The 17,936-nt window shown below is 38.0% G+C and overlaps 2 protein-coding genes across 2 annotated transcripts; one reads left to right on the top strand and one right to left on the bottom strand.

Moving 5' to 3' along the window:
- Positions 1-1,517: 1,517 nt before the first annotated feature.
- On the bottom strand, positions 1,518-12,081 carry kng1 (kininogen 1). The gene is made up of 9 exons (XM_037697945.1): positions 11,951-12,081; positions 11,665-11,763; positions 10,676-10,822; positions 9,868-9,984; positions 9,654-9,729; positions 8,213-8,382; positions 4,400-4,510; positions 4,205-4,303; positions 1,518-3,992 (listed from the first exon to the last, which is right to left on the bottom strand). Exons 2-9 carry the CDS (start codon positions 11,731-11,733, stop codon positions 3,690-3,692), a joined length of 1,092 nt encoding a protein of 363 aa, XP_037553873.1. The 5' UTR covers positions 11,734-11,763; positions 11,951-12,081; the 3' UTR covers positions 1,518-3,689.
- Positions 12,082-13,021: 940 nt separating this feature from the next.
- LOC119430412 (lysosome-associated membrane glycoprotein 3) lies at positions 13,022-17,493 on the top strand. Its single transcript, XM_037697817.1, has 7 exons — positions 13,022-13,082; positions 15,731-15,847; positions 16,077-16,159; positions 16,423-16,548; positions 16,693-16,765; positions 16,866-17,036; positions 17,357-17,493. The coding sequence occupies exons 1-7, from the start codon at positions 13,022-13,024 to the stop codon at positions 17,491-17,493; spliced, it is 768 nt and encodes a 255-aa protein (XP_037553745.1).
- The last annotated feature ends 443 nt before the right edge of the window (positions 17,494-17,936 follow it).

Raw genomic sequence — 17,936 nt, 5'->3', positions numbered from 1 at the left:
CTTTGTGGTAGCCAAGCTTGTTTAAGCCCTGCTCTGAATCATTTGGTGAAGCAAACACGAACGACTGAAACACTTTTGTATTTTATGTGCAACGGGACCTATACAGTAAACTTCTCACTGTTTCTTTCAAAGGCAGTGTGGGGCACACGGGAATGCCACGTCTTCCTCTGAACAAAATGTCTTGACGTTACAGCTCTGCTCAAGTCATAGTTTGTATTAACTGTCTGCAAATGAAGCAAGCTAATCATGGCTATCAAGTCAAAAGTAGATTTGTCTATATTGGTGTATTGTTTGTATTTCTGACAGATATTGCCAGATGCAAACACATCTTTAAATAGATTGATTAATGAGAAAATAAAATTAGCCTTTATTGATACATTTTTAAGAAATCCTTTCAGTATTTTCAGTCAGCCAAGTAAAAACATAGTCCCTACACTCTACTTTTTTAAGTCCTGGCATTTCTTTTTTTAAATTATTTTCCCAGATAAATTGCTTGAGCATTTTCCTTGTGCAAAAACGTGACATTTACTGTATATTTCAGTTCCATGATCAGCGTCATGATGAGAGCAATTAAATCATAATTTACTGGGCAACAGAACCACATAATAACTGAATGTGATTCTTTTCCACATAAACCTCCATGATCTGTGTTGGTAATTTTAGAAGGCAGAAAAAGATAGTGGTAACAGATTTATAAAACCCCACTTTAGTGTTGAAAATAAAAATATGTATGCGACATAATTACTCATCACTATTACATGAGTCAACTAAGTCATTTTAATTTGTACAATGTGGCCAAAAGGGAATTTTCATGTAAAATAAAATGGGATTATTTTTATACATATTTGGAATAAAAGTATTATCTGAAAAGCTAATATGAGCATGGACTTTGTTGAGGTAAAGTTTATTTAATACCAGCTTGTTTCTGATAATAAATGTGATACAGAAGATGACTTCAAGCATCTTCATTAGATGAACTAAAAGTACACGCTGAGGAGATAAAGTAGCATTTTTCTTGTCTTAGTGCATCTTCACGAGTACCCAACGTTGTGAGCGTAATTATAATTTTCTTTTTTGTAACCCTACAATGTGAAAGTAAATTGTCGTTTAATTAAGTCTGTCCTTCACCTGTCCATCTGATTGTACTGAGGCCAAAGTTATTTTTGTGACGCGCGTGTGTGATGTCATTTCAGCGCAACATTACTGACCTGAATGTATTTAATGGCTTGTATGAACCATATGGGCACTCATCCTCTGGTTTTTAAACTGGTTTTTGTTTGTTTTGTTTGTTGTTGCCGTCAGACACAGTGCCACAGGAAACACTGCAGACTGTGAGCTGCAAACGATTATTTAGGAAGAAACAGTATGTTGGATACGTACATACTTAAAAAAAAAGTTGCTGTATGCATTTAAAAAATCTAAATGCCTTTTTTGTCCAGGAGAAGAAAGTTTGTCTCGCATGCATGTTTCTCAAGCAGCATAAATAATGTGTGGTGTAAACATTGGAAGCATCATTAAAAGGTTTGTCTGTACAGTTACAGATTTATTTTTTATTTATGATAGGCTTAACATCTGAGTATTAAACATTTTGTGTCCTATTCCCATATGTCCTCCAAATGATTATGGGTGTGTTCGTGTGTGTGCACATGCATTATTTGGTAAGTGCTGCAGAGCTTCATTGGCCGGTCCCAATGAAAAGCCACACTGTGTATGTCCAGAAGTCAGCGTGACAACACTGGCGGTAATGGTTGTAATGGGATCTTTAAATATTTTGTACATTTCTCTCCTGGCATGTTTGTGCCTGGGAATGTAAAAAAAGGACAAAATGTTAGTGTTTGTAGAAAAACATAAACGAGCGAAACTGAAGACTTTTCATATGCTTTTTTACTTGAATTTTCATGAATTGGAAATGCATCTTTTTTTGTTATTGTTTTGAAATGGAGATGTTGAGGATGTTTTTTTTTTTTTTGTACTAATCGTGCAAGTGTTTATAAATTGTACTGTATGGAAGCACTGATGACTGAAGCATTGTGCACAAGTTGTTTCACACCAGTAGTGAATGTTACGGATACTAAAGTCCGGAATTGTGTCAACTCCCACTTTAAAAACCAAGCCAAGTTTTTTAAGATCAACTGACATATGTGTGTGACAAAATACCTTATATCCAATAAAAAAATGTACATCTTAGAAAAAAGCTAAATAGTTCTGACTCTTATCTTTTTTTTTTCCTTTTTAATTATCACAAGACTTAAAACCGATGACGCTGGCTCATAATTGCACTTCCAGCTTGAATGTGAGGATAAACAGTCCATAGGAGATAAAATTACACCGTAAATTGAATTAAAAAGCTGATTTGAAGATGTTCAAATGATAGAGAATATCCCCCTGCATATTAAGTTTCTGAATCTGACTATAATCACAAATTTTGAACAATATTTATGCATAGAATATCACCTTTTTTAAAGGTTGTAACTTGGATTAAAATATCTGTTCCTGTTCATTTACATAGAAGCCAGGGATTTATTTTGTCCACCTGCACAGATATGAGCCTTGATATTTTTTTTATCCTTTTTACTGTTTTGAACTGTTTAGTTGTTGTGTGTGTTTTATGCTTTTTAAATGCACTGAACTGTAAAATGTGTTGTGAACAGACTAAATGTCAAGCGATTTGAACTCATAATTGCAGAAAAACATTTAACTTTGGGTCATTAAGGAAATATCAGAAAGCAATTTATGCAACATTTGTTATTCAATTATAGATCTCTTTGTATGGCTCAAATTCCCTGAAATATAATAAAATCTGTGGATTTGTGTTTTTAAACATTCTAGATGACACTACATTACTGATAAATAATGCACAGCGTTGCCAGGAACTACAACTGAATACTATGTTTGGCCAATGTATTTTTTTCTTCTTCAAACTTGCATGAGATTTTGTGGATGGGTGGAAAAGAGGGTTAATCAATACTCTTTATGACCTTTTTTATTTTTTTTTCCTTAGCATCCATTCATATGTTTCTGAAACATTGCCTTAATTTTGCTCTCTGTCTAGTACATGTATACAAGTAACCTGCATATTTTTCTAAAATGAACGTGTTTTGCTTCACTGGTCAGAGTTGGGATTTGTTTACCCTGTCTGACTGGTCGTCTGTGTTCTGTGAAGATGTACAAATAAAATTTGTTAAACATTCACTTCACTGTTACTCGCTCTTGCTCTGCCCCCACCCCACCGCCACTAAAAGTTTTACACAAACAACTTTAGTTTGAATGAGTTGCAAGAGTTTCTCCAAAGTTTTCACAAGTTGATCCAAGATTTCTAGTGTCCTTTCTCCATCCTTGAAAAAAACTATTTTTTAGATTCATGTGCACACACACACACAAAAAAAACCTTTTATGAGCAAATGTGAAAATCTAGAAATTTACAGTTTTGTTTTAAGTCCTTAGAGCCAAAACAAATTCAAAGCATTTTAGTTTTGCATGTTTTTCTTTTTACATAGATCTTGCATGTACGGTATTCAAAATTTCATCTGGGTAACATTACAGAATATGCTCCTTTTGAAAAATATGTATTACTGTATATTGTATATTCCTGTATACAGGACTAGTGTGCAAGACAAAGACCTAAAAAAATCTGTAGACATAACAGATAAGATTTCTGAATATATATGTTATGACTTAATATACGGTAATTAAGTCGACAGCAGGTCTGTATCACTGAAGGTTCCCTCTACTGACGGCTGTGTGTTTGCATTTGGCGCTGCTGGTTTTTGAACCCGTTTGAAAGGTTTCCAGGGTTTAGATGGGCAGTGGAAAGGGTTGTCATTCACACTGGAGGAGACTGAGGGGTTGGAAGCCGTGATGTCCTCCTCAGACGATTCTTCTTTTGCTGGAGCTTTGAGACCTGACCCCATCTCTGGAGGTAACGATGAAGGTGAAGGGCTTGGAGCAGTCCTGAGGGGAGACCAGCCAGGAGGACGGCGCCTAAGAATCGTCTAAAGAGAAGATGTAGATGAATGAGTACTTACAAGTCCTTACAGGAGATTGACAGTACTACATCATTACTTTGTTTATTTTTTGGTGGTTTATTTTTGACACAGCAGAGCTTTAATATCTTTTATTTTAGAAAATATTTATTTCCACCTAGCGTTTTGCTTGTTTTGAAATGGAAATAAAGTTTTCGGCTGTTGTATAAAACATCACTCACCATTGGAGGCAGTGTACCTGGCTCACATTGTGTATGAGCCTCGGGCTGCTCAAATCTCCATGGTGCTATATCCACAGTAGCGTTACAGTTAACAAACTCCTGAAACGCAAATAAAATACTCCATCGTAACCACTTCAATTCAGCTGGATTCAGTTGTTTTATATTCATTCAGATATGTGTTGAATCTGTATTTACCAGATTCTCTTCATTAGGAACACACAGGTCGTTCAGATCTTTGTGTTCCTCCTTGGTGCAGTTGGTTTTCTTCATATCAAATCTTATCTTGAACCTGAAACCTGCAATCACCTACAGAAACAATGTATAAAGCATATAGTTTATATGAAACACACTTGAAATTCGCCATTTGAAGGCCAGAGGAGGACAGCTTGAACACCTCTACACAACAACAGGACTCACAATTCACTCTGCCCATATTCTCCACTACAAGAACACCCTGTCAGCTGGGTGCCAAATCACAGTGTTACACATATATTATAGTACAGGTGACAGGAAGACACTTTTCTCACTGGCAAACAAAACACTTCATCCACTACTCATTTCCCCCGCCCTTCAACTCTGCCAATAACTGTTACTTTATTAAGTCATTTTTCAATAACAAGATTGACAATATCCACCAGCATCTACCCACTTACACTGTATGTAGCCTGCCCATCCCTGTTTTTCTACCTCCCCCTTCCACTAACTCTTGAGCTTCACTCTTTTTTCACATGTAGAAATATCCCACCTGATCTGAACATCAAAACCTGACAACTTGATCCCCTTCCAACTACACTTGTTGAAGCGTCTGTTCTCTCCCTTATCCCATTATAATAAAATTAATTGTTCATTCCTCGCTCATAACTAGTACTGTCCCATCATTTCTTAAAACAGCTGAAGTAACCCCTATCCTCAAGAAACCCGTATCAGACCTCAGTGACTTCAGTAACCTTCGACTCATCCAATCTCTCATTTCTTTCTAAATTTTTAATAAAAACAGTTGCTTCCCACAACCATGCCCACCACTCCAACAATAATTTATACAAACACTTCCAATCTAGCTCCCACCCACTTCACAGCATGGAAACGGCTCTTACCAAAATCAGTAATGACCTCTTCACAGCTGCTGACTCTGTGCTCCTCTCAATCCTCATCCTCCTTGATTTAAGTGTCACATTTACCATCTCACACACCATCCTCATTGACAGACTTTCACATTGGTATTTGAATAGAAGACCCCTTAACTGGTTTATTTCATACCATTCTGACTGCTCACAGTTTGTTAAATTAAAATTATTTACCTCTCATCCAGCCCTTCTCTGTTCCGGTGTTCCACAAAGCTCTGTCCTCGGTCCACTCCTTTTTATCATCTACCTTTTCCACTTGACAATGTCTTTTGAAAACATCCATCCTTCCATCCATCATCTTAACCTGCTTATTCCTTTTCAGGTCATGGGGGTCACTGGTGCCCTTATCCAGCCATCATTGTGCGAGAGGCGGAAGACACCCTGGATAGGTCACAAGTTTATCACAGGGCCACAAAGAGACAAACGAGACAAACAACTATTCACACTCTCACTCACACCTAGGGACAATTTATCCATCCATTCATCCATTATCTTCATAATATCCAATTTCACCGTTAAGCGGGTGAAAACCAGTTCAATCTGTCCACCACCCCCACCTCCACCCTCCCACCCATTACCTCCCATTATCGTTGCCTCACTCTCTGATGAAATCAAATTCTGGTTCAGCAGCAACTTTCTCAAACAAAATAGTAACAAAACAGAACTTCTCATAGGCACTAAATCCACCTTTGCAAAACCCAGCAACTTTTCCATTCTCATCGACAGCATCTCAATGTTCTTCAACGCTCAGTTCTGGGTGTCATCCTGGACATGTTATCATTTAAATCCCATATTGGTAATATCGCTTGTTCAGCCTACTTCCATCTCTGTAACAATTCTTGTCTCCGTCCATCCCTCTCACCCAACAGTACTGCTAATTTGGTGCACTCTGGTCACATCTTTTTTGGTTTACCTACCAAATCCACCCATAAACTGGTCCAAAATTCAGCCGATAAAATGATTTCCAGAACCCCTTCCACCTGCATATTCAAATTCAATTCAATTCAAAAATACTTCATTAATCCCAAAGGGAAATTATTTTGTTGTTATAACTCGTTATCCTCATTTCATTAAGAGATGTTATAGATACTGATGGCTGTAGACAGGAAGGATCTCTTGTAAAGGTTCATCCCACAGTGGATCCTAAGAAACTGGCTGCAGATGCCGTCCGATCCGCCCACCCAGACTCAGCTGGCCCCTCGGTTCCCCTGGACTGTAGGACTGCCTGAATGCTGGGCAGAACTCCTCCCATAGCGATGGCCACTCCTCCCAGCAGTCTGCCGAGCTCCTCATAGCTGTGGACAGCCAACTGCAGGTGCTGAGGGACGATCCTGTCCTTCCGCTGTCGTGAGCCGTGTTTCCTGCTAGTTCCAGGATCTCAGTGGTCAGGCACTCGAGCACAGCTGGCAGATAGATGAGAATGCGTCCACATAACATCCTTTTCAACTCACTTGAGAGTTGGGGCCATAGTTGAGATATTATTTGAGCTTTTGAGATGTTAATCAGCTGCTGTTGTTGTAGAAAACAGCCTTGTTGCCATAGTTACGCATCATAACAAATGTCCAAAACTTAAAAAGTTTCAGTAAAAATCTTTCCGGCTGCACAGCATCTGATACCAGAGGAAACAACAATCCAAAAAATATGATTTACATCCAGAAAAACCAGGAATTAAAGTTTCCAAAAGCAAAATCTCAGAATGAAAGTAACAGAGCTGCTCCAACATGCAGCCACCTTGAGCGGCGCAATTCTAGAACCCCTGTCAATTATATAACCCCTGTCTTCACTGGCTCCCCATTAAATTTTGCATTTCCTACAAAATCCCACTCCTCACCTTCAAAGCCCTCTACAGCCTCACCCCTCAATATCTCACATAACTTTTTCACATTAACATTAGCACACCCACCTACACGCTCAGGTCCTCCTCCTCCACCCAGCTCACCCAACCACCTGTTGGTCTGGCCACTATGAGCTCAAGAACATTCAGTCATTCAACACCTCTCAAATGGAACTCAAAATCTCTCCCACAATCTCCATTCTCAAATCCTGAATCAAAGCTCTCCTCTTTAAACAAGCATATTCACATTAACCCCCTCTCACATGATGTTTAAATTACTTTTTTTTTCATTTATTGTTTTATTCTTTTGTTTTTATTACATTTGTGGGGTTTCCAGTTCCTTCCACATGTTCCTGGTTCCAGAGGCGGAGCCAACAAGCTACAGCTTACAGTCATCCCACTAATTACCTCCAGGACTATAAGAGGCTGCAGAAGTGCTTCATCCAGTGCTGAAGCATTACTTACCTCATGGTATTTGTGCTCTCTGCCTCTTTGTGTAATTTTTCCTTGGTCTAATCTTACCTTGTGTTCTCCTTGGAATTTCACAGAACCTGGTTCCTGCTCCTTCTGTCCAGGATTTAATTGACTGTCCTGTGGACCTTGACTTCTATTCCTACCTGTAAGTACAAAGCCCTCCTTCGTGGATCCTCCCCAGCTGCTCCTCCACTTTACTTGCCTCTACGCTCCACCTGTGCGCTCCTCAGTGAACCTACTGGACTTGAATTCCTCCACCCTCCTCTCGGCACTGCCCTCCTACCGACACTCTGTAAGACAGAAAACCTGAACTACAATATTATTGCTCCTTTCAAGTTTCCTGACCTGCTCTCCTTCCCTTCCAGAAATTTCAATGTGTTCCACCTGTACATAGTGACTCCTTATTTATTCACTGTACATAAGCTTGATCCTTCAGTCAGTTCTTTCTGGGTATACACTTCTGTTGTGACAGCATTTTATATTGTATTTTATTGTAAGTGTCCCTGAGTGCCATGAAAGGCACCTTCAAATAAAATGTTATTCCTAAATGTAGTAATTATCCATCACCCGCCCTACCTGTCTGGTTGCATGGCCGACGGTGTGTAAGGTGAACAGGTGGGTTGAGTTGGACATGGAGTTAAAGTTGGAAATGGATGCAGAAAGAGGAACTTTAAGATCCTCTGAGTTCTCGTGGATTTCCTGAGGGCAGCCCATGCACGGAGCCCTCTCTGGAACAACGTGCTGTTCTGTAAAGAATGAACAGAGCATATTCAGAAAGCCGTGGATCTTCATGAAGCACAAACTGAAAGTACAATAAAAAGGGATGCAAATAGCTCACAATCAAACACAAAAAGTACATTTGCTTTCCCAAACACCAGTTAATTACTGATGGTTCATCACTTAGAAAAACAAAGGACATTTTTCTTGTGGTGTGGTTGTTTTCAGAAATTAAAACCGCAAAGCATTTTTTAACTAACACCCAACATCTCCAACTTCAGTATAAAAAGATCAGCGTAAGTGTATCACTTCATCACTTGTTTTAAAAGTCCCAAGCAAATAAAGCAGAAGAATAATATTTTAATCTGCAAAGGAATTCTCCATGTTGAGCCTCAAACGTTGCTAGACATAAAAGTAGAGGAACACAGAATGTGTTTACTTTACGCCTGCACTGGAACTGATAAGGCAAAAAGATTAAAGTCTACATGCCATTGCTTTCTATGGTGTGAGAGGTCAATATTCTGCTTTTCCTGTTTGCTGACAGTATCAATATATTACACAATCTGTTTCTGCACCCACTGGTGGACATTTTTCTCGTTTACTGTTTTTTTTTATATATGTTAGAACACATAAAGCTAATTACACACTTCAACAGAGTAGATGTTTGTAAGTTTTAGTGCTGAACTTGAAGTTTTGAGTAAAAGTATTTTAAAATGTTTAACTTTATTGACACTGGAGTGAATATAAATACATGTATATTTAAATAACATTTAAATAGATGACAGTAAATTGAATAAAATACTTGAACTGGTCTATTTTACACCGTAGCAGAGTGTAGCTTCACTCTGAAGGAAACGTAATGAACTTTTTTCTTAAGGAAAAATGGATTAGACATTTTTTTTATGACTTTATGCAAATCACCTGGACCTTGGGAGGAAATTCCAGCATCTTTCTCATATGTTTTCACAATACTTTGAATTACTTTTCTGTTGAGCTGAAACTGGCCTGTGCCATCAGAGAAAATAAAATGCAAGAATGGATTAATTCACAACTTTGAGGAGAACCAAGAGAAGAACATCTGATAAAACACCTTTCACCCCCTCCAGCTGTGATCTTATAAAATAAGCTAGCCTAACGAATTTACTCATATTTTAGAGAAATCTTCTTTTTCTCGTGTTTTTTTGCTCTCGGAGTAACAGATGCGTTCTTTTAAAAGGTTTTCCTGCACTTTGTGTAGTTTTGCTTGTTATACATCGTGCAATTAATAATAATAAAATGTTAAAATCCTTCCTTCACTCACCGAAAAAACAGTCCACCTGTTCAGTGTCGGTTTCTGTCTCCGTCATATGGACCGTAGCGTTGCATGAAATCGGTGCCTGAAGGAACAACCAGACAAAGTTCTGAACCTTCAACTGCATCAGCTTTGTTCTCAAGCGTGAGATGGAGTTTTATTTTTATTTGTTTGTCACACGTGGACGTGCAAGAAGAATTTATCAATGGTTTTATGTTGTTACCCTGTGCCCTGGCTGCAGATAGTCACAGTCTGACCAGGGTTTGCTGCTCCCTGCTGAACAATCACTCTTTCTGCTGGTGAACTCCAGAGCGTACATCGAGTCTGAACCGTTCTCTGACTGCAAGCACACACAATCAAAGGTCAAAAGGTCAAGCTTGGTTTTCCAAGAATATTCTCTTCATCGTTTCAGAGCTTTGGTTTAATCTCTAACGACATTGGCAGATTATAGTTTGTAACTAAACAAACTGCAACACTTACGTAATTGGTAACTGTCAAGGGAATTTAGGTAAAGGTTAATGGACGTTTATCAGCAACTGATGTTAAACCGATGTGTGTGAGTTAGAGAGCTTGTCTGCCTGCAGGCTCCTCTCTGAGGAGCACGGAGCATGCACACCTGATGAACTCCAAGTCTGAGTCTGAGCGCTGCACACAGGTCATCAGTCTGTCTGATAAGAATTATAAAAAACACTTCTTTATACTTTCTGTGGCAGATTCTCACTGACGAGGCTCAAAACGTAGTTTTTGTACATCTGTGAAAGCTTCCTCGTGCAAGTAAAGACCAGTTTAAAAACCTTCTCGTGTCCTCAGAGTGACTTATTTGATCAAAGAGATGATGAAAGGATATTTATTTTATCCAACAGTAATACTAGTTTATTCTGACGGTACTGTAATGATCAGTAGCAGCTTATATGAATGTCAGTATTAAATAATAAGCTCATGCTGTCGATTCTCCTGCATTGTTGCAAAGATTGTTTATGTAGAAAACTGTGTTGTTGTTGTTGTTGTTGTTGTTGTTGTACACACTGTACCTTTTTGGCTGACAGTATCTGGAAGAGAGCCAGCTTGTGTCCAGTGGTCAAGCCCTTGTTCAGCGTGTGTAAGGCGCTGCTGACGGCCTGCTCTACCGAGGGGTCGTCACAGAAGATTAAGACGCCATGCTGGACCTCCACAGCATCCTGAGTAACAAGAGAAACAAACAAAAACATATCTAACTTCAAATTCCCTACTTCCCCCCCCCCAAAAGTTGAAAATATAAACATAATAAGTGACATTGACAAGCTGTTATGAAGCTCTTACTGAAATGCTGAACACATGCTCACAAAAGGCATGCTTTTGATTTCAAACATTTTATTTTAATTACTTATTTATACTTAGTTACCATTAGATCATTAGTCATCTGATTCCAAACAAAATGATTTACCTAAAAATAATCAGTTGGCTATATGTGTGTTTTGATTTGAATTTTAATGATGGTTTTATGAAGGTCACCTGCTCCTCAATTTTTTAGTTAAAACAAACTTGTCTTTGCAAGTTGCTTCATTTTACAGGCCACAGAAATTTAAAGATGGGTTTTGTCAGCGTATAAAAATGATGATCTACATTTGTTGCAGTTAGATTTTTTTATTTATTTCAGTAGTACAAAAACAACTAGACATGTTCAATTACCTGCCATGTTTAAATATAGTTTAAATAATTGAACATTCCTCATATTTAGAAGTTTGTGCTACTATTTCACACAAGCAGCAATCATGTATTTTTTAATTAATAACTAAACTTATTCTGCTGATTGAAATTATGTTTATCATCACAGTTAAAGTATTGCCAAAGACTTTTTGTTTATCTTTTTATCATTTTTTCTGCTAAAACTTCAAACTTTTCTTAAAACCAATTAATTTTTATCCGAGTTAATGACCTTAAAGCTTATTTGAACACTTCTGCAATCTTTGATTTGATTTGGTTTAAATGGTTGTGGTTTGAAAGCCAGAACGAGTCCAGATGTTTGATGTTCGCTTCTTACCTGCCCGGACCCAGAGCTGCAGAGGCTCAGCAGGCCCAGAATGAACAGCCGTACTCCGCTCCTCATCATCTGATCTGTTCAAAGCTCGACTCTGTTCTTCTATAAATCACAGAAAAAAATAAAATAAAATCAATGCTAAGGAACAGTTAATTAAACTCTGTGCAGGTTGTGTGCAAATAACGGTGCAGAGATAGCCAAATAGCTTTTACACTTCTCATTTGTGCATGAAAAACAATCCGTCCAAACACATTATCTTTCTCACGAAGCCTTTTGAGTGGCTGCTTACAGTTTGTGAAGGTGGAGGCCGGCCGACAATCCTGCTGGATGGGAGAGGAAGGACTCGACTCCTCTACACTCTGCGGACCGAGTGAAATTCTCCTGAAACTGGTTATCCTGAGAAAGATTATGATAAACAAAGTGGCTCATGCACAGTGGACAGGGGGGCACAGAGGACACCCCACACACACACACTAATGCGCACAGACGGTAAGAGAGTAAATGTTTGCCCTCCTACGTGACGAGTCAATACATCAGTATCTGAGGCAAAGAGAACATGAAATGAGACGCAGCAACGTCTTCATTACGTTCTGAGAAGGTGAAGACATCAACAATAACAAAATACAAAGATGGAGTTCTTTCATGCTGATTGTCACGTTACAAATGTACAAAGTACTTTCTAACTTTGTTTATTGGCCACATTTTGGGTAATCAATGTTTTGTGTGTGCTTTAGGCAGTACTTTGTCCCTGTCGACCTTTGGCCTCAGGCGTTCTGATTTCCCCACCGATTGTCCATCAGACGAGCTAACCTGTGCTCAGTTTCACCAGATCAATACGCACCGGATCAACTTTACAGTCTGCAGATTAACAAACCGCTTCCATCTTCTTTATCACTCACTTTTGTACAAACACTATTACGTCGTTCATGCAACAATAAACGTAATAAACAATTCTGCTGTCTTGTGGGACTCCTCCACTTAAAATTTGAACTTTTCAAGTCATGAGATAAATACAAGACAGAAACAACAATATTTAAGATGCACATCTAACAGCTGTAAATTTCACTGTCATTTAGGCATCAGAGAACCACGGAGAAGGTTCATGGAAGGAGGATCTCAGAGGGTTGTTGTGACGGAGGACGATGGAAACAAATGATCTGCTGTGATGACCCCTAAAGGAAACTTGATTAAAACTCAACAAGTGATATTTCTTCAAAGCTGTGTGGGGACGTCTGCGTCAGTGCTGAGAGCTTCATTCTTGCGATGCGTCACTTCTTACGCCTGCAAGTAGCTGTTCTCACTTTGATGAGTCAAACCTCAGCTGCTGCACTTCCTTTCAGGCCGTCTCTTTCTTTCAGCCATGGTGCACAAGCATCAGACGAGTGGATGGTCCGTCTTCTTCTTAGCTGCTTTTATTCCAGGTAAGATGGAAGATGTTCACATTTTATTTCAACTTCAGTTTATGATTTGACATTAGTGAACAGGTCTTTGTGTCTTTGGTTTCAAACATGTAATGTAAAGACAGACATTTTACACACCTGCAGTGGACGTTTCTCCCCCTCATGACCCAGTCCAGCAGACAACATTTTAAATCTGTAACTTTTGTATTTTTTATTACAAATGCTTGCAAGGCCCTGCATAATCAACTCATGTTTTATAAAATATTACCACACAGATTCATTTTAAATGTTCTTAAAATATCACATTTATTTATAATTGTGCTGTTTATAACGTCTGTTTTGCACACTTCTGTCTGTGATCACGACAAACAGGAGGCGTTTCCTCTCCTGCAGCGATCGTTGGTTCAGAGGTCGTCAGTGGTCTCACTTTTGTTCATCCTCACTCTGTGGGTTTGGTGTGATCATGAATGCAACCCCCTTTTTTTTAAACCACAACTCCAGTTCACAAAATGTCAAATGTCACACAACTTTGGCAAGGAGGGGAAAAAAAGGCATTAAAAAAAGCAAGATGTTGAATTAAATCTTGTTTGCATACATTTTTTTTTTTTACTGTTTTTGTACTTTTTACATGTTCCTTTTCAAAAGCGTGTGAAGATCTTTGCTGCTGCGACACTTTTCCTGCAGCAGCCCCCAAAAGTCCTGAGTCAACCCAAACAGACCTTTGCAACAAAAAGATAGAAAACGTGAACGCAGGCTCGTCCTGCAGGACATATTCATCAGCTCCAGCTTTAAGAACTACAGAGTGCTGCAGCACGGCTCTCTGAGTATCACCCCATGATACAATTATATTTTAATAAAATTACAATCTTATAATTTCAGATAAACAGATTACATTCTCCACTGTATTCCATGTGGGTTCTCTTCAATCCACCCGAAGCTTAAACATTTAAAAAGCACGAAAAACAATTTGCATTTTTTTATTTTTATGGAATTTAAACAACAAAAATAAACACACATTGAGTGTTTCTCAGTATGGTTTACTTTTTAATCCTAATTATATGTTATATTATTTGTTATAATTATAGTTATATGCTTATAACAAAACCAAATTTACACAATGCCCTGCATATTATTATATATATTATTATCCAATTACAATTGTATGTATATGTTGCCAGTCTTGACCGGGACATTTACAAAAACATGGTTAAACTGGATTACAATAATAATAATAATAATAATAATAATAATAATAATAATAATAAAACCTTTTGCAGTCAGGTATGTTCTGGGAACGTTTGTGCTATATATATATCTTTCAGATCGGAGACAATGTGTTCAACATAATGGTATTTCCTCCTGTTATTTAACAGTCAACAATGGTGTACAACAAGGCTCAGTCTTAGGACACACCCTCTTTACAATCTACATAGGTAATATAGGTCAGACCATCCCTGGTGCATCCATACATTTCTATGCTGATGACACAGTTGTTTATTGTCGAGCTAAAACAGTTAATAAGGCTTACTAGTTTTTGCAATCCGCTTTCAACATCATCCAGTCAGATTTGTTCCGTCTCAAACTTGTCTTAAATGCTGATAAAACCAAAGGGATGCTTTTTTCAAACAGGAAGTCGGTCCCAGCAGTTCTTCCTCTGATTTTATCCTCCAATGGTGTCCCGATTGAGTTTGTCAATTCCTACAAATATTTGGGCATCTTGGTCGATTCGCATCTCTCTCTAAGCTCCATGTGGAAAACCTAGTAAGGAAACTGAAAGTTAAACTGGGTTTATTTTTCAGAAATAGATCCTGTCTAACTCTGAATGCTAGGAAACACCTTGTAACTGCAACTTTCCTTCCCTCCATTGACTACGGTGACATTATTTACATGAACGCCCCTACAATCACCCTGCAGTTGCTGGATGCTGTCCATCACGGCGCGCTAAGATTCATAACTGGCTGTGATTATCGTACCCACCACTGCACCCAGTATTCACTGGTTAACTGGACATCATTAACTTCACGCAGACTCTCTCACTGGTACATATTCATCTTTAAATCACTTCTTGGTCTGCTGCCTTCATACATCTCCTCCTACATGTCTCTGCGTGAGTGCAGCTACAGCGTGCGCTCTCAGGACATTATTATATGCAGTGTTCCCTCAGTGAGGACTGAACTAGGCAAAAGAGCCTTCTCCTACTCCGCTCCTGTTTCTTGGAACATCTTGTAAAAAGATCTGAAGCTCTCGACCTTTGACCTCTCTAAGTGACTTTAAAACTCTGTTAAGTTCATGGGAAAAGCAGCGCAGACATGTTCCTGTTTTTAGTATTTTACACTGCCTTATAAGCTAGCTGTCTTTTCACTACTTTTCCTTTTGTTTATCTTTTTAAATACCATTTTATTTTCACTTGTTAAAAAAATATTGTACACATCCTTTATGATTGTCTATTGTTGTTGTTGTCCACTGTTGTCATCACTCTTTGTTAAAAATTCATGTCTCTCTTGTAAATGAGTCTCCGAGGCTCAATGGGATTAACCTGTCTAAATAAAGGTCGAATGAATATATAGTAGAGCCAACATGATTATTATTTGTTGCACCAAGATGACAAATTTAGGTCTTGTTATTGTAATATTTATGAACAACGAGTTAAACCGGCTGATGTCCAACAGGTTTCCACCTTCTGAGAAATGACAGCTTCATCCAGCCGGAGTCCAACTCTGAGCTGTCTTCTGATGCTCACGTCCATCATCCTGTCCTGCAACCCACTGAGACCATTCCCACACCTGGTACACACAAACACAAAACATCATGACAAACTGTGCAGATTAATCCAAAATGTGCTCAAATAAATCAGTTTCCGATAAGTGGGGGGGTATTATTAGTTGCAAAACAGTTTGCTTTACATGAATTTGTTAGAAAAAGTGATTTAATTTGTTTCCCAACTGATATTGTTCATGTTGCTCAAAGTTCACGTTCCATTTAGTTTTTGATGCCGTGAGTTTGTTGTTTGTTCAGGAACCTACACGGTGGAAGACGGTGATGGCAGAACGTGCATAAAAGTCACGATGGGAGCAGAATTCATCATCATCGAAAAGAAGGTCAGACTCTGAGAGACTCAGCTCGTTTGTGTTTCCTGCAGGAGCATGGTTGGTTTGTGAAAAGCATCTCCTGTGGGATTTTAGTGGGCATCAATTTTCTAAAACTTTTTATGGAAACATTTTTTGTGAGGTGTCAAAAACTGTAGCAGTTACTAACTTTATATGTTTTTATTATAAAACACAGAAGAAGGATTATCTAGATGTTTTTAAATATAAAACAATGTTTCAAAGTTTTAGTAATATTTCTCTCCTTGTACATTTAGACAAGTTGGTATTTCAACCTGGAGCCGTCTGTGGTTAAAACTCTCGGTTACTGCGACAAAGAAGAAGCTCATCTTTCTCTAAGGTTGCCAGATAATTCTGCCGGTCTGCAGTTCACCTTCAGAAGGGTAAATAAATGGAATCACATCATAGACACATTATGGTTATGTGAAGATGATACTCAGGATCCATCTGAGTAAAATGCTCAGGTTAAACTATTTCAGATTATTTCTCTCTAAGCCAGTTTGAATTATTTCATTTTATATCTACAGGAAAAACAAAACTTTTATGTTGCTGAACTAACGGCTCACTTGTTTCCTCATCCAGCTTGCAATGGATGCCCCAGTAAGAAAAACACAAGTTTTACCTCAAATAAATAAACAAACAAACAAAAAGTAAAAAAGGATAATAAAAATCTTTCTGTCACACTTCTCCTCCCTCACAGATAAAACTTATTCTGGGTCGATGACCCACAAGCAGCTTTTCAAAACAGCCAATGATCAGAGTTTCAGATGCCAATCAGAATATCTGCTTTTGGTTTCTTCGGAGCTGAAGATCAAGCTGGTTCCTCTGCAGATACAGGCCTTCAGCATCCCCAGTAGACAGAATGGTGAAGGTGGGTGAACTGGAAACTTAAGTGAGATGATCAAAAGGACAGCAAGGCCAGACAAAAATATGTTGTTGTACAAGGGAAGTTGAAGCCTTTTGTAACAGTGAAAAAAACATTTTCTTTCAAAAATAAAACGATTTTTTGCTCGTTGATTCAACTATGTTGAACAATGCACAACAACAATGTTTTAACTGGTTCATCACTGTTTTTAGTGCACATTAATAAAATCAGTAACAATGTAACACAAAAAAACTTACATGAATAAACTCCAAAAAAATTTGTTTTTTTTAAATAACTTATTTTGGTTTTTATTTTGTTTGTTTCAGAAAACGAGTGTTGGGCTGATTATAAGAAAAGAGTCATTCCTTTAATCACTGGCTCCGTTGTAGTCGGTCTCATCCTGTGCATTTTGTTGAGTTTCCTCATCATCAGAGATCACCGCAGAGGATATGAAAGGCTGTGATCATTACATTAAACTGGAGGTTTTCTAATGTGGTTTCATATGATCACAGATACCAGTACGTTACTCATAGCTCTGTAATTTACTGTCCTTGCATTTTATTTATTTTTTAAACACGTCTTTTTAAACGTTTAAATTGTTTTAGAATTTTTTTTAATTGTTTGTACTTTCTTAGTTACAAACAATAAATAAATAATAAAGAAAAATGTTACTTTACTCTGCCTTCTTGAGTTCAGTCCAACCACTCATTCATATAGGCTATTTAATAATACAAACATCAATGACTCATCTGAACATTACTGTGCCACTAACACCACACTAAATGATGCATACACATTAAAAGACAGTATAAAGGGATTATTAGGCTCATTTGTGACTATCAAACCATTTGAGCTGCATCTTGTAACGCATTTAACAATGGTTAAAAAAACAAAACAAACAATCAA

The sequence above is a fragment of the Nematolebias whitei genome, chromosome 3 (genome assembly GCF_014905685.2).
Source record: "Nematolebias whitei isolate Nwh7 chromosome 3, NemWhi1, whole genome shotgun sequence".
Taxonomy (NCBI): Eukaryota; Metazoa; Chordata; class Actinopteri; order Cyprinodontiformes; family Rivulidae; genus Nematolebias; species Nematolebias whitei.
Note: the sequence above shows the minus strand (reverse complement) of the source record. Positions and strands in the feature narration are given on the sequence as shown.